The sequence below is a fragment of the Capra hircus genome, chromosome 1 (assembly GCF_001704415.2).
Source record: "Capra hircus breed San Clemente chromosome 1, ASM170441v1, whole genome shotgun sequence".
In the NCBI taxonomy this organism is placed as follows: domain Eukaryota; kingdom Metazoa; phylum Chordata; class Mammalia; order Artiodactyla; family Bovidae; genus Capra; species Capra hircus.
Window position 1 is genome coordinate 69,433,986 of NC_030808.1, and position 17,679 is coordinate 69,451,664.

The window sequence follows — 17,679 nt, forward strand, 5'->3', positions numbered from 1 at the left end:
GCTGGGTGGGCATATTATTGGAATCTCATGTTTGTACAGACATCTGTACAGAGAGTAGTGCCATCTTTATTTACTTTGGGGTCACACATGACACTTTTTTTTTTTGCCTCAAGCTGGTTTCCTGTTTGCTGTCACCTTCTGATGAGCCTCTCTCAAAGTGTCAATGTGAACTTTGAAGAATCCACATTCAATTCCATGTTAGCCTGAGCTAAAACCATAATCCACCCCTCTGTTCATAACCACCTACTTCCTGTCACTCATCGTTTTCTAAACAAATGAAAAGTTTCCTTTAAAACTTACGAGCATCTTCTATACCTAAGAACAAATGTTTGTCCTTTTTCTTCATGTTAAGGCTACAGAAACCTGTCCATTTGCAAATTTTAAAAAGTGTATCCTGCTTAATGTAGATTTAAAATGATATAACTGTAAAAAACATAGTAATACTCTTACTGTATTGAAAAATAGTATCCTGCATAACCTCTGAACAGAACAATTCCATTTTTAAGATACTACCCTATATGACCTAGTACAAAGATGTTCACTGTATTATTACTTTGTAATAGTTTTTAAAATTTAACATTCTAACTGACCACTATTAGAAGACTGATTAAATAAGTTATGGTATAGCCATACTATGATAGCCAGCATTAGAAACAACTAGGTGTTTTTATATGTACTAATATAGAACTTTGATCATCACATAATAACGAGTAAAAATAGCAAGTTGTAGAATAACGTATATAGTTTGTTTTTTTTTAAAGCAGTACATATATGTGTATAGTTTGTATGGAAAATACACATCCATTTGTTAACAGTGGTTATCTCTAGAGAGGGGGGTTGAGATAGTAAAGTGGGAGAGGAAATCTAAGTTTGGTGCACAAATTTTGGATTTTTATTGAATTCTTTTCTTACAATGAGCACGTTAGTTTTGGAATCTGAAAAAATGAGTAAGAAAATTAAAAAGACAATAAGGGGCAGATTGCATTTTCCAAAGATAACTGCATTAACATATTCCATCCCATATGCTCTTCTTGAAATATGACATTGACATTCCTTCAAAAAGAGATGGGAATCTATGTCCCCTCCCCTTGAGCCAAATGGACCTTTGTAAGTGCCTCAACCAATAGCAGTGAAAGAAATGACACTGCTTGACTTCCTAGGTTAGGTCATGAAGGCAGTAGGGAGTCCATCTGGCTTCCTTGCTCTCAGAGCACTCACCCTTGGAACTCAGCCACCATGTTGTGAGGAAGCCCAGGCCACACGGGGAGGCCACATGTTCCTACCAATAGCCAGCATCAATTGCCAGACATGTGAGTGAAAGAAGCCTTCAGATGATGATTCACGTTCCCTGCCTTAGATCCTTCCAGCTGAGGTTCCAGACGCTGCAGAGATAAGCTGCCCTTGCTGGGCTCTGTCTGAATTCCTGACCACAGAAACCATGATAGATAGTGAATTATTATTGTTTTAAGCTGCTAAATTTGGGGGTAATTTTTTATTCAGCAACAGATAGCAAATACATCTAACCAAGATAAAAAAAATATTTTATTTCCTTTCACAGTATTTTTATTCATCTCGAATTGTTTGAATTTACCCTTGTTGCAGTACTGTTATATTTAAAAATAATATTATTCTTAAATGTTCTTAAACTCACCTTTTAAACTCACCTCTTGAACTCACATTTAAGAAATGTTCTTAAACTCACCTTTTTTTTCTATTTGGGAACCACTCCAGCTAGAGTTGAAGCCCACAATAGCGAGGCTGTTGCTCTATGGGTCTTACCCTGGTCAGCTGCAGACAGAAGATCCTTCATCTCATTCCTTTCCAGTGGTCAGTGCTGGGAATTGCCTTCTGTGTAAAAGCTGGAGAAGAGACCATGTCTTGAAAAATGATCTCATTTATCAGAAAGTCTGAACCCTGGGGAGGGATCAGAGCTTCGACAAAGTCAGCCAAAATAGAAATGTGAAAACAGGTTGAAAACATTAAATCAAAATGTAAATATGTATAATAATTACAAAAACATATCTCACAGCCTGTGCCCTAGAACCAGTATCAGAAGGGCCACAAATAGTGGATCTGCTAGTCTGGTGGTTCTCTCTCCCCCAGGTCTGCATTTTGTAATCACTTGGGTATAGTTTCAGACAATACGGCTGGGGTGGGGCCTTGGCACTAGCATTTTCTTTAAACTTCTCAGGTGATTCTAAGTGACAGCCAAGTTGTAAACTATGGAATTTCTAGCTCAGTCATTTTGGGGTTTTTGTTTTGTTTCTCCCTTCTCTAAAATATCAGAGCATACATCCTGTCCACAATAGTATCTTACTCCAGTTATAATCTTCAAGGACAAGGGGAAAGCGTGAAATATATCTGAGTGCAGAGAACACAAGTAAAACAAATATATTTGTAAATATACAAATATAAAATATGTATATTTTTTCTTTTTAGTTGGACATGATGCATCTCCTGCAACAACATACCTGTCTTAAAAAGTCATAGATATTCTGCACACATTCAGCAAACTTTTGTTTGCTGGCTCTGAGGGGAGAGTCAGAATTTGAACCTAAACTTGGTTTGGTTCCAATACCAGACCCTCTCCTACACACAGCTTCTCTAATCCAGGTGAAGAGATGAGGCAGAAAAAGAGTTTTCCTTCTTCCTGGATTTTAAAATGCTTTTCCAAGAGACAGTCAGAAGGGCTATCATATGTTACTAGGAGTTGGAAGGGGGTGAACCAAGAGCGGCAAGCCTGACAGGAGCACCAGCACCGCACACAGCCCGAGTGCCCTGCAGTCCCAGAGGAGGGGACGGGGCTCCAGGAGACTCACCCTGCTCTGCTCCCGGGCCGGGGTGAGTGGAGAGGGAGGGGCCGCCACTGTCCTGCCGTCAGGTGTCCCCAGCTCCTGTTGAGCAGGTTTCTCCTCCAGGATCTAAGCTATTTGTTGACTCTGGGGGTTTGCCCTCAGTCAGGAGAGAGGCATTCTCCCTCAGCCATCTGGCCTCTGCTGTGAGCCAGGACCTGCTGGGGCTGTGAAAAAACATGGGATGCACACAGAAGCCTAATGAACAGGGTCCAGTTTATTTCATGGATGATGGTGGCAGTCTTACTGAAACGTGACAACAGTGTAATCAGCACTCAGCCTTGGTTCAAATATCATATGAGACCCATCACAGACCTTCAACAGTCTAGGTGACAAAAATTAGGTCTGAATTTGAGTCCCAGACCTTCCTTTCCGCTGTGTAACTTTACCCAAAGTCTTCAATGTGTCTGAGCCTCGGTGTCCTCATTTTTAACAGTTAATGATAAGACCTGGAAAGCCTATCTGACAAGAGTTTTTACGAACATTCTAGAAGTTGCTTGAGATTGAAATCCAACTCCGCTATCTGTTGCTTTCAAAATCCGCTCTCTTTCCTCCCATTTTGAAATTCACATGACCAGTTTTCTGGTCCCACAGCTGCTACCCATACAGCCTCAAACTCTCTGGCGGTGCTTCTACACCACCTGCAAGCTCTCTCGGCATCCTCAGGTGTAACTCATGGTGCCTGAATGCCCTCTTTCAACCATACTTTCTAGACATCTGTTGATCACCACTGTGCCCAATGCAGATACACAATGGGGCGCAAGATGGCTCTCGACAGGCAGAAAATCAAATTCCCACACTAATAAGAAAATCATCACGAACAGCCAACGCCAGTTCTTTCCTATGCTAGAAAAGAACGGTACAGCGTGGTCCAAGACTGGGGGTGACACAGAGGGGAGGGTGGGTGTGACGTGATCAGGGAGAGCAGGATAAGATTTTCGGAGAAAGTGATGCTGTAGCTGAAATTGGGGAGGGGAGATTAATAGAGAAAACCATGCCAGTGGTGGAAAGAGTCATAACCAAGTATGAGAGACCGGAAGCAGCTCAGTAGTGAAAGAGCAGAGGATGAGAGGCTCGCGGTGGGGGAGGTGGGGACTACGGGCTGCAGACAACCATAAGGGTCAAGGTAAGAGCTTAGTGTTTATTCAAGTAGCAGCTGAGACACTTCTGAAGGTCTTGTCCATGATTCTCATCTGGAGAAAATACTGGAGGCTATCAAGACTCCTTGTGCAGAAACTTGCAGCCTGGGCAAGAATTGAGGTTAGCTTGGGCTGTGGTAATGAGAGAGGTGGGGTTCAAAAGGATTTGAAAAATATTCACAAGCCCTGCCTCCATGAGTTGCCAATCTGACTGATCAGATCACAGAACATTTACTGGGCCACACCCAGCAGTGAGTAAGGTCATTTTCCACTAACTGGCCACACACGTAGACACGGTTCTTTGTTCTTTTGCAACTGGGGTAAGGAAAGGGATGGGACCTACTTTTTCACTGATCAAGCCCTGGCTGTACTGTTCCTCACTCTTCTCACATATTGAGATGCGCCAAGGGGAAGGAAACGCTCTAGGGGCCTGTGGTCCTGGTGACACTGTCTGGCCCATTTCTGCATGAGGGTATGGGAAACGGGTCCAGCACTTAAGATAGCTGGTATCCTACCAGCCATTGGTCCTTGTGTGGATTTCTTTTGGGGATCTTGTAGGAAGTTTGTGGTTGAATGCGGAATCTGGCATTTCCACGCTCCCTGGTCGTAGCATCATCTTAATGCCATCTAATGTCCACCACCACTTCTAGTACCTTCACTGCTAATGCCTCTTTTATCCCATGACATTGTTCATTCATTCACTGGTATCTGCTTGTGTGAGACATGGATCTATATTCTGTGAACAGAATACCTTCAAGGAGCCTACAAACTAACCTAGGCAGTCTTTTCCTGACGAACAATTAGTTTTGAATTCTCTGGAAATAGTAATACTAAAAAACATGTATGATAAATAAACCTAACGTATGAAAAGCCAGGCACTGCACACTGTCTAGCTGTTTCTGATTGATATATACCTGTTATGGCCCATACATATGGCCATTTAGGAGGAAGAAAATAAAGGAGATAAACAGAAATGGAGAAAGAAAAATAAAAAGGTGACTGGGCAGGCCTCCCACATCCATACACATCACTCCCTCCCAACCGGTGAGGCTGGCTGTGCTCCTCCAATCTTCTTGTCCATGACTCTGATTTGGCCTCAAGGGCAGCCAGGTCCCTGCTCATGATTAACCAATAGCTTAGGATTCAAAAGTTTAATATATTCTTGCTTTTGTAGGATGATTTCTTTTCCCTGAAAGTCTACTGATTTTGTTTTCACTCACAGCAACACAAATGTTCCATCCTTCCCAGGGTCTCAGATAATGAAATCATAACTCCACAAAATTTTTGTCACTTCCACCTCACTAAGTAGTTATTCTTTGCTGGTCAATTAAATCCAGACAGGTAGATCCTCTCATAACTACTTTAATCTTTTGAAAGATATAGTCAGCAAGTCAGGAATTTATTCCATGTGCTGCTTTCCACAAAATTAAGCTTGCAACATCTGTCCAACTCTGCTCCATCTTGCCTTTGTGTTCTAAAATCTAAACTAGAGTATTGATTTGTGCTTTTATAGTTTACAAATTATCTCAAATGACTTGTCACAGCAACTCTCATGGGGATTATTATGCCCCTCTTACAGATGAAGAAAACACTCAGGAAAGGTAAGCAACTTGGACAATGTTACACAGATAAATCCAGCTGGAGCCAGAATTTGGAAGGTCTAAATTCCTTGATTATTTCACTGCTCCTTATCTGAAGAGTACCAAACTGTACTCCTGCTGTCTCACAATTATAATCAGCAAAGTACCACACAGCTTACTTAAAGCTGTCCCATGTAGCACCGGTTATGCTGTCCTGGCGTGCCATCACCTGCCCCCAGATCCTGAGGGCCGGCTCCACAAGCTGCTAGGACAACTCTCAGCCAAAGCCTCCTGTGGAGTCCTGAGGTGTTCTGAACACATTTACTCAGTTGTGTCCTCTTCCTAACATTTACTTTTGTGCTCCAGCAATCACTCTTAACGTTCATCACTGCCATGGAAAAAAGTTACATTATAGTGCTGCAGCTCCCACAAAGAAAAAGGAAAAGTACCATATTGGAGGTTTAAAGATGAACTTTACAGTGACCCAAACACATTGAAGGAAACAGCTAAGGAAAAGATGATGATCAGGCGCTAGTGGAAGTTATCTGACATGAAGAGCATCGTAAGAGTAGTCTGGGAGTAATGGCCAGTTGGGTGTTATTTCTGAGTACTTAAATATTAATACCGCTCTGTGGAGACTGACAGAATGACTAAAGGCACTGGCTGGCCTGCCTACTGCCAGGAAAGCATCCTCCAACATCCATTTCCAAACCCCCAGTGACAGAGAGGTGATTCTCTCCTCCATTTTCATCCTCAGGTTGGTGAATCCCAACAGAGTATTCATCTTCCTTTTTTTGAAATAGGTCAGTTCCTTCTGAATAAAGCCTACTGTCTCATTTCCACAGCCCAGGTTTGAATCCTATCCATAATCCTATTCAATCCTACTCGATATTTTAATTAGGGGATGATTTTAAACAATGGTTTCTTAGTTCCACTGTATATTATCTGTATATTTCTATCTTCTGGAACCAACTTACTAAAACTCTCTAGAAAACTATCCTAAAATACTACTACTTACTCATTCATTGAGAAATGACATATAAATTACGCAACACATCCTAACACTGAATATTTGCTTTAATAGTCTTAAGTACAACCCTGCATCCTGAAATTGATACCATCTTGCAGTTGACACCTTTCAGATGTTCATATAAAGATACTAGTAGCTTCAACCACCTATTTCCATCTAGCACAATGCCTGTTACTAAGTAGGTGATCAATGCTGAATACTATACCCTCACAAGAAAGAATTCAAATCAACAAAATAGTTACTATCACAGATAATATACCCTGTTTGGCCTCTTTCATCACCTTGACACAAGCATCATGGCTTCAGAATCTTATTAAGAACGGTATAAGCTAGAAAAAATTAAGAAAGCAACAACTTTAAAAGTTCCTATGGATAAATATGCAAAGCCTCAAATGTTCTCTATTTCACAATTCAAGTCCCTTTCTAAACTTGAATTTTTCCAGTAGTTTGGAAAAACCCCTTTGAAAATGTCATTTACAGTAACACATTTCACATTCCAGCTCTTATTCACATGGCTATACATCTGCATGAGTGTTTGTAAAATGTTTTTACTAGAAATGTCCTTTTAAGGACATTTAAAAATGACAAAAGAACTAAAAAAATGAGACTCTAAATTTACCTTTAGTTCACTTAAAACTTCTGCTCCATTGACTCTTTATCCATCAAATGAAAATAATTTATTCCAATAACATACCAGTTTCATCAAAGTGGGGGAAAAACTGCCAGCACTCTGAAAAGAATTTTTAACTTCTGTCCAAACATGCAGTCATCAACATCTTCATACTCCTTTGTGTCTGATAAATTTTCAAGATTCAATAACAAACATACATTAAGTCAAGTGACTTCAATTTTTCCTGCCATCTTCAGAAGGAGGGAGAACTATCATGTATATTTGATATGTATCTCACTGGCCCTCTCCCTACCATAGCTCATCATCATTCAAGAAAAAGTGTGATCTAAGCAAGGGTTAGTAGATTATCAGTGGTATTATGTATAACTGGTTAAAGCACCATGCTAATAAACTCATCACGGTCTTAGGATTAATCTTTGCAAAAGCCAGTTAGTTTCTATTTGTCCCAAGGACCCAGACTGCACTCCGAGCTTCAGACAGCTTTCTTACCATGTGTCCCACTGGTCACAAAACAGGGAGGGAATACTGGCAAGGAGATAAATGGATGAAAACAAATTTCCACAAACGGTGGGGGAGGGGGAAAGCCATGTATGATGAGAATTGAATCTTATCTATAAAGAAAAAATCATACATTCTTACACTCCTAGTCTTAGCTCTATATTAAACTTATTTCAAGGCGAAAACGCTGGTGACTAACGTTAATACCTGACTCCTGTATTTTAGAACTGCCTGATAACGTTCTACACAAGGCTACAGTAAAGGCCCTCTTGTTACCCAATTTGTGTTAACAAACTGTTCTATACAGACATTCTTTTCCTCTTTTTAATATTAACCTTACCAATTTTAAAACATTTATCACTAAGTCACTTGAATCAGAATATTGTGAAAAATTCAGCTAGGAAATTATTCATAAAACTGTATTCTGTATTTTATTTTTCAAACAACCAGTGTCCACATTTTTATTGCAGAATTTGCAAATATAAATTATTCTAATGATTCAATTAAAAATAAAACAAAAACAATTTCCTTTAGTATCACAATACATAAAATGGTATTATAAACTCCAAATGGCAAGGTTTACTACATGACAATAATGTCAAGAAGCTTTGAAACTCATTAAACCTCTTAATGAATAGGTCAGTTTAAAGAACATTTCTCTGTTCCATGATTATGCATGAAACAACCTTTCACTATATTATGAAGGCTCAGCAATTTATTCATGGCATAATATGGGGTCAAGCAAAATTTTATTTTTACAATGACAATAAAAAATACATTTAAACAACAACAAAAATCCTCCCAATTGTTTAAAAACAATTCTTTTTGGAGGGTAAAATGTATTTTAAAATATATTGACTTACCGAATTTCAATTGCCAAGCTGCTGACCACTGATGTAAAAGTTTGTATTTAAAAATATCACAAACATCTTTTAACAGTGAAAATTTCAATGTGATAAGTTTCATTGCAAAGCAATTTTCACCTGAGTAGACTTTGAAATTTAATGCTCATATGTTTGGAGGGGAAGTGGGGAAAGAAAGACCCACTGGTGTCAGATACTGAGTTTGTAGTTCTTTCACAATGATTTCCCAGAGGGCTGAAGAAACATCAACTATTACTTTCCAGGACATATATGATGCCCCCCTTTCGCCAATAAACTTGTTCTGGCATTTTATAAATTCTCACCCATATTCCTGTTTACCCATTTAAGCACAGCAACTCAAAATTCAATTCAGTTCTATACAACAGTGTCTATATTATGTACATGTTTAATTATCAAGAGGAAATAGAAAATAAAATTTACAGTGATTGAGAAAGGGTCAGAAAATGGGATAGGAAAAGTAATACTGTATAATCAGAATATCCTATTATCCTACCAGTTTCAGTGACAAGGTTTTTCCTTTATTAGTTGAAATACAAAGAAGGCATAGGGGATCCCAGGAAAATAACACTATGTATCAGAAAATTCAACGTGCTCCACCATCAGGATTTCCATTACACATTTAATTTCTTCTGTACAATTTTTATAAACTTGTGTTTCTTTTCAAAGTCATCAGATTTCCAGATTAAATTCAGCACTACACAGTATGCCCTTGAAGTAAAATGAGGTTACCTGCTTTATTTGGATACCAAGTTCCCTTCCAGACAGCATTAAAATAAAGACAAGTAAGACTACACAGATAAAATCCAGTATAATTCAAATCCAACAATGAAAAATTTCCCCCATATTGTTGCAAAATTCTTTCTACTGAAATGCTTTGCTACAATAATAAAAAGCATACATTACATATAAAAGATACCAGTGTACTAAAAAGTGACAGTGGACTAGCAAATCCTTCAAAGCACATTATATAAATGACTAGCATTTAAAAACATTTTCCTATAAAATGTAGGTCATATACATTTATAAATTGGCGAGTTTATTTCTAAAGCAGTGATGTGTGTGTGTTCAAATAGTTAGCTGTTCTGTACAGTATAATATCTACTCAATTCAAACTACAATAGGTTTGTCTTTCTTTGTATTGAAGTTGAACAAATTCATCTGATCAGCTGAGAAACCAGGGTTGAAAAATAAGTATCTAAAAATCAAAGTAGAAAGTTCAGAATTGTTGAAATGTAGCTATGAAATATGAAGAGAACTATTTCACAATGGAGCTGAAGTCACCTCAAAACTTATGGGCTTGAATCTAAAACAGAAACAAATATTAAAATCCAAAGCAAACCACAAAGTTAGGTAGCAGTACAGAAGCAGGAAAAAAAAACCACACCCCCTTCCTTCAGTGTGATGGGCACTAAGTTTTGCAGTCTTCCTCCATCTTGCAGAAGAGTGGTAAGGCCATTCAATGCTTAGTGAAAGTGAGTACAGATGAAGTCAGATTTAGCCTGTCTCCCCTGCAACTTCAATTATGCTGTGTAAACAGTGTTACGTTCCAATAGGAGGAACAATGGAATTTGCTTATAAAAACTGATTAAAGATAATCATTATTAAATGAAATAAAGATAACTCTGAAATGTTTTTAGAACTTTCCTGATGCTACTTGTAAAGTTAGCACTGCTATGTATTATTGCTTACATACAGTACAACATCATATGCCTTCTAACATAAAGCAGTACTGTGATTTGTTTGTACATATTTACAGATTCTTAAAAACAAGCTGTAAAAACATTACATACTTTCAGACAATACAAATCAGCACATTGGTACTCACTTCAAAACAAATGGAATGCATAACATTAATAAAACATCATAAAGGAAGACTCACATAAAAGTCCTTGATTGTCAAGACACGTTTATATATAAACTCTAACTGTGCAGAATTAAAGATTCAATCATAGGTACATCCTTATTTGATGAACCATATTTACAGCATGGTATTGCATAAAAAAATAAAATAATGTTTACAGGGTTTTACTTTTTTATCCATTGGATTAAAGAAAGCAACAAACACAACAAGAAATGTTTGTCTGCTGTAGTTTGTTTCCTACTAAAGTTTAAGTGAAAGAGGAAACATCCGTTTTTTATTTGCAGAATATAGCAAAAACAACTGGAAAATTATTTCCCTGAAATAAAGCAATTTGAAACGGAAAAAGTTTAAATTAAATTGCAGAGTCAAAAAGTTTCTCATCGATTATAATAGTGCTTCAAGTAAATATACTGTGAAAAAACGAGTTCTAGTTTAAAATGTTCTAAGTCTAAGAAATAGTTTTACAGTAATGCCTACTTTTAAGTTTCCCGGCTTTTTTTTTTTTTTTTTTTTAACAGCCCTTTGAAAACCCAAATTAATAAAATGAAAGAAGTGGCAAAAGATCTAACCTAGCTGGCACTTTGCAAGCGTCTCTGGCCTGTGGAAATGAAAGCCTACCCTGAGCACAAGGCCTCTTTTGCCTCTCAGAACGAGAAAATTACCCGACCACTGGCAGTCCTCACTCAGCCAGAGCTAAGAGGATGGATCTCTGTGGTATCAACTAGAAAATCTGCCAAGTAGATCCAAAAAATTTAAGAGCCACTTCAAATATTCTGCACTAAATGAAATATGTGTACAGTAAGTTAAAAAACAAATGCACTTTTAGAAGATGTTCAAGAGATATTACTTCATCTAATGTGATCTGTTTCCAATCTTCAAATGTGAGAACAGGTTCTAAGAAAGCACACCTTGGCTCACATTTCACCAAGTTTAAGGATGTAAGAGTATGTTTTCATAGAACAATTTGCTCACCATTAAAAAACAAAACAAAACCCAAATTGCAAAAGGATATCCTCAATATTCTGATTTAAAGCAGCACAAAAGGCTACTTGCTTTCTCTATTAATGCCCAGATAGAAATTAAGTAACTTTCTGAAGCAAAATGGGGAAACCCAACTGATGAGATGTTTATCATATGATGATAATATTAATACACGGTAACTCTGGTAGGCATGTAAAATTTCACAGTAAAGAGAGTAATGACTATACTTTAAGTGGTAAGTCAGTAAATTATGCCCAAGTCTCATTCACCTCAAAACATGCTTCTAATGTGGTGGAAAGTCTGCCATTATGTAGATGCAAAGAAACGAGGCGGACACAGGCATGCAACGCCTGCACTTCTTCCTGCTTGCATTGACTGCCACTTTCAAGGGCTTACTGCTCAGCAGTAGAGCCACATTCCAGAGCCTGTGCTGGTGATGTTAACACAAACCAAAAACCCCACTTTATTCTGTACCAAGTTCTCAACAGAACAGAAATTCTCATCAGGCTCAAAGCAAAAACAAACAACTCAGGACATCAATGCCTACTATCACCCAATAAGTAGTATGAGAAAAACACAAATGCCTATTCCTACAGAGAGCACAGTTTTGTTGTTAACATCTCGCCTGAATGATGACTTCTTGAGGTTGTGATGTGCAACGCAAGACACACCATTCTTAAGAGTCAATAATGGCAAAACTTAAATATATACTTCAAAGAAGTCTAAAATTCTTGAAAAATTTGGCAGCAAAGAAAGCTGTCAAATGGGAAAGTTTCAAGCAAAGTTTAATAACCAAAGTATAGAGGAAACCACATTAAACATAATTTATATTTCTTATCATAAAATACCATATATTCAAAATAAATGTAAAAGATGTTAAGGTTAGATATTTCTTTGTTCCCTTTCTTTATGAGAACAGTCTTGGGATAACATTAAATAAAAGAAAAAATAATTTAAAATGTAGAACATTCTATACTGAAACAAAGACTGAAGATCTATAAGGCCAATATAAAAGCTAAAATGGAAATTAACAAGAAAGTTGCATCTTCAAGGGGTATTAATTTTAGATTACTGATGTTCTATCAGTAGGCGTGCATTGTGACAAAGATGGTGGAAATTTAAAATAAAAAACAAAAAAGTTGGAACAAATTAAAGAGGATAATAAAATCAATATAACTGTTATTTTCCAAAAATTAAAACTGTCCAATGTGTAACTCAAACCATCATTCTTTAGAAAAGTATATATATATATATATAATATGTATATATATAAAAGCACTATTTATTGTACCATGCTGTATTAAGACAAAATATTAAAAAAAAAAAACATTCGTGGTATAAGGATAAAGTCTGTAGTTTATTTAGATTTTGAAATGCAACAAAAGGTTTCCGATCACTCATCTAGCTGAAAAAGAAACTGTAGTTACTAGAATTAGTAAACACTTTTGGTTTGTAAAATTGTAATGAGCAGTGTTCATTAAAAATAACTCAAGATAAAATAAGCAATTAAAATGCCCATTTCTTTAGTTTCTCTGGATACTGTTTAATTATCCAATCTATCAAGAGTCTAGAAAGAGAAGGATTAAACCAGATTTTACAGTTCCAAAGATACCCAATTTCCTTTTATTGCCAAAAATTAAGATTTTCAATTATGAGATGATTATGACACAATCATATCAAACCTAAAAATCTAAATTTTTTTTACTTTGAGAAATCAAAAATACCAAATAGATTCTAAGTGCTCTATGTTAACTGAAGTGTATTATGTAAAGTAAAATACAATTAAGCTTTAAAACGTGGAATATACATTTTGTATAAGCATTATGTTCTTGGGAATGTAATCTACAGAGTATCTTCTTACTAAAACTTCAAAACCTTGATACTTGCACATGAAAAAATCATAAAAAATATCTAAGTACAACTGTACAAAGAAACTGACACCAATACGCATACTTCCATAGAGAAGTGAATGCTTCAACAGTTATGTATTTTGGTAAAAGTTTTGAAAGTATGCATATTTTTTAAAGTAATTAGGCTTTTAAATAGTGGAGTCTTAGACTATCAGATTTTTATTACTTTTCTCAAAAAGAAAAAGTCGATATAATGCAAAATGAAAATCAAGGGTATATGGCATATCATTCTTTAAAAGGTGGTTTCTTTTTTCCCCTCATAGGACACACTAATTTATTTAAGCCATAATCTCTTGACATTTAAACTTTTAAGTTCACTCTGTCTGTAAAGTATACTCAGATTCCCTGCTGAAGTGCCATGACTATGCTGAAAAACTTAGAAACAGTATGAGTAAATTTCACACAATTACTAATCTCCTAAGAATGTACAATGATATCAGTTAGGAAACAATTGTGCGAAAGTCTCTTTTTTTTTTTTCCTTTTAAACTTGGTGTAGGTGGAATAGCAAGTTTCTGATCTAAAACAAGTAATGCATTGCTTCTGTAAAGGTGACAACATGTAAGGCAGTTCAAAGAATGCTGACTAACCAAACAAAACGCAGTTATTGGATTATCTTGCTATTCTTATCAGCTTAACTTGTTATAACGCATTGCTCTTAAATCTGTACAGCACTCCATTTTACACAGAGTAACCCCACTCTTGATTAATCTGTTCTAAAGTGCCAGTATTATTTACACATTTTTTTTTTTAGCCAAAAGTCTGGCCAGTTGTAGCATCAGGTGAAGATGTCATCCCAGCTCTATTATCATTTACATTCACCAAGGGAAATTCTGGAAATTCAGCACTTGTCCCTGGTCCCCGAAGGTTCACCTGTCCATTGGCAGTGCTAAACTGAGTAGCTATTCCAGCTCTGGATCCATGATATGGAGCACGGAAAGGTTGTTCAAAAGAGCTCATTTGGTAAGCTTGGTGGACAGGCTGAGCCTCAGCTTTCTTCTGAGAAGTCACTTGATCCAAAAAGTCCTGTGTTGATGTGGCAGAAGCATGGTTTGTCTCATCACCTGAAAAGGGAAATGAGTGCTGTGAATCACCAACTATGAGTCCAAAGTGGGATTTATCCGGAGTTGTTCTTAGTGGAGAATTCATTCCTGATCGAAAGCTATTGATGGGCATGGCTGCATAGACTTGCTTGTCTATGGAAGAGAATGCTGGCTGATTTGGAAGGGTCTGGTTATCAGTCACAAAGTTAAGGCTCGGGCTATTCAAATAGGCATCATTTTGGCTAGTTCTGTCCAAAGCCTGCTGCAGAAACTTTGAGTATTCCTGCAACATGTTGGCTTTATCTGATGAGGATGCTTGGGAGCTTGATCCAACATTCTCCGACTGGGTAACCTCAGGTACTTCTGAAGAATTTATTGATATGCTAGAAGTCACCTCAGTGTCCGCAACACTGAATGATATCTCATGCTGTCCATTAGCTTTATGGGAATAATGATCCAACAGAGTCTGTAGTACCTCATCTGGAATAACATTTTTGTCATGATTACTCTTTATCTCCACATTCAGTGCCTGTGAATCTAATATGGATGCTGTGGCACTCTCATCAATGACACTTGCCACAGCTGCTTGTGTTACAGAAGGCTGAGAAGCTATAGTGCCCACATTCAGCGCATACTCCCTACTATTGTTACTCGCTGCCTGAAGATACCGCTTCTTCTTCAAAAACTGCATGGCGTCATCATAGTTAGTGCTACTGTGCACAGGTTTACTGGGCCCCTCTTGCAAATTGTCAACCTGGTCAATATCAGCATTGCCTTCTGAGTCCAGTAAAGCTTGTTTGTCCACAAGTTCAAAAGCATATTTTGAAACTTTGCTCTCTTCATATGTGGATAGAGGTGAAATTGTTTGATTCTGCTCCAATGGCTGTTTCAGGCTTCTCTTACTATTAATTTTTTTGAGAACCAACTTAGGTGGATGTATTTCTCCTGATGCATCTTCTAAATGCGCTCCCCCAACTGAGGAATGTGGCATTTCCACCGCATACTCGGCTACCATATACTCATCTTTCACTTTAGTACTTGACGAGTAAAGAGGCAAGTAATCATTTTTGTCTTTCTTTAGGTCAGATTTGTCCAAAGAACTCTCTTTGTCCATCCCAGATGACTTTTTCTCAGTTTTCTGCCTTTTCTTTTTTGGCAGTGAGTTATCTTTTGGTGATGTAGAAAAGCCAGAATCTTCCTCGGATGTCAGAAGGCCACCTTTGATGGCACATCTGTTTAGTTTTTTATCATGATTTTCATGGCACATACGTTTATGTTTCAAAACACGATCTGTTCTGGAAAAATACTGTCGAATTCAAAGTTCAGAAGGGAGTTTTTTGTTTTAGTTTTGCGTTTTGGTCAACCAAGAAAAGAAAAGAAAAAAGCAATTAATATAAAGATAGATGTAAGTGTAATAATATGAGCAACTCCAAACTAATTTCCTGAGCCAACTGTCTATTATAAATTGAATCAACAACAGTTAGGAAATTCTTCAAATAGCTTTAGTAGTTGCTAACATTTTCTAATTTAATTCTTTAGAATTATTTTATAATTGAATTCCAGACAGATGACTTTCAATGTCAGTCATGCCTCAATAAAGTGACTTTTTAAAAAATTCAAACCACATCTTACCTGTAAACAGTATTCACACTGGTAAGGTTTTTCTCCACTGTGAGTTCTCTTATGCCTTTCCATATGGTATTTTTGAATGAATCTCATACCACATTCATCACAGCGAAATGGTTTTTCACCTAGTATATGATACATAAAGTTTAAAACAAAACAAATACTGTGAAACATAAGTTAGTGAATTACTTTACCACAAGAATCTCTAATAAATTACCACAAGAACATTGCCATATTTTGTTCTTTTTAAATGACATAAGTCTTTATTCTAAATAAATCTTCCAATTTATTTTGTCAAGAATATCTTGCTTTACAAAAATGAAACAGAGAGGCACATGCCATTGAAAAGAAGAGACTGAAAGCACACATACTCAATTTCCCAGCCTTTTATTATAGGTACACATAATATACTCTTTCTACAGAGGCCAGTATTACCAAGAACTTAACAGTAATCTGGATGGGTCTCAGTAGAGTGGCTAACGTCTCTAATCTTTTTTTCGATCATACAATAAATATTTTAGAAAAATTTTTGAAAAAAGGTTACCCATACACAGACCAACACAATTCAGAGTATATTTTTTTAAATTCATGTCTTTTCAAAGATTTTTGTGGTTAAATAAAATCTAAATCCTAAGAAAATATATTTTAAATCTAATTTGTTAAAACATAAAACAAGTTTAAATCAGAGGCTAGGTTTTAAAAGTAATGTTTGTTTATACTGATTCTCTTTTCCTCAACTCAAATGAGCATTTTTCAAGTCCTTCTGGGAAAGAATTAAAATGAGCAATGTTAAATGGACACAGAACCCCCAACCTCACCTCCAATTTTTTTTTTTTTTAATGACAAAAGGACTTAGCTTGAAGGAACCATCTTATGAAGATCTAAAATAGTTTTTACTGATAAAGCCATAGCCTAAGCAAACAAAAGGGTGTGACTGTCACACCCTTCACCTGTTTGGAAAACCACTGTTTCTACTTTTCATATAGTCAACAAAATTTTACTGAATTCTTCTCCTCTACCCATAAACCCTCTGTAAGAGGTTAAAAGTTAAAGACTTGTTACTTGTCCTCAAAGAGATTATAACATTAATTGGGAAAACATGATACAAATATTACAAAAGAACAACTAACAAAACTATATCCAGCTCTGGTTTACCTTTACAGCTTTATAACCCACTAGCTCTCTTCTTGACCTTTTCTCAAATGGAAGAACCTACCTAGCTCATGTTTTCCTACTTCTGCCTGTTTCATGCTGCTCCTTAAGTCCACTTCTGTGTGCTCAGGTACTATGCTCCCCTCCAGGACCAACCGATCTGCTCTAGGATACGCTGCCCTATTCCCCCAGAGGAAAGGTATCTTTATCTTCGTTGTTATTGTTATTGTTCGGTTGCTAAGTCCTGTCTGACTCTCTGCAACCTCAGGGACTGCAGCACAGGCTTCCCTGTCCTTCACTATCTCCTCGAATTTGCTCAAACTCATGTCCATCCAGTCAGTGATGCTATCCAATCATCTCATCCTCTATCGTCCCCTTCTCCTCCTGCCTTCATTCTTGACCAGCATCAGGGTCTTTTCCAATGAGCTGCCTCTTCGCATCACATGGCCAAAGTATTAGAGCTTCAGCTTCTGCATCAGTCCTTCCAATGGACA

General features: G+C 37.0%; 1 protein-coding gene across 6 annotated transcripts in view; it reads right to left on the minus strand.

The window, feature by feature from the left end:
* ZNF148 (zinc finger protein 148) overlaps positions 8,982 to 17,679 on the minus strand; it is a 143,843-nt gene continuing 135,145 nt past the window's right edge. For 4 of the 6 annotated variants that reach the window (XM_018045895.1, XM_018045902.1, XM_005675046.3 and 1 more), the window contains 2 exons: positions 16,040 to 16,158; positions 8,982 to 15,713 (listed from right to left, as the gene is read on the minus strand). In XM_018045895.1, the coding sequence (XP_017901384.1) occupies positions 14,115 to 15,713; positions 16,040 to 16,158 (1,718 nt within the window). In that variant the 3' untranslated portion in view covers positions 8,982 to 14,114. The remainder of the gene's footprint in view (positions 15,714 to 16,039; positions 16,159 to 17,679) is intronic. The other 2 variants (XM_018045912.1, XM_018045911.1) reach the window with 1 other exon arrangement.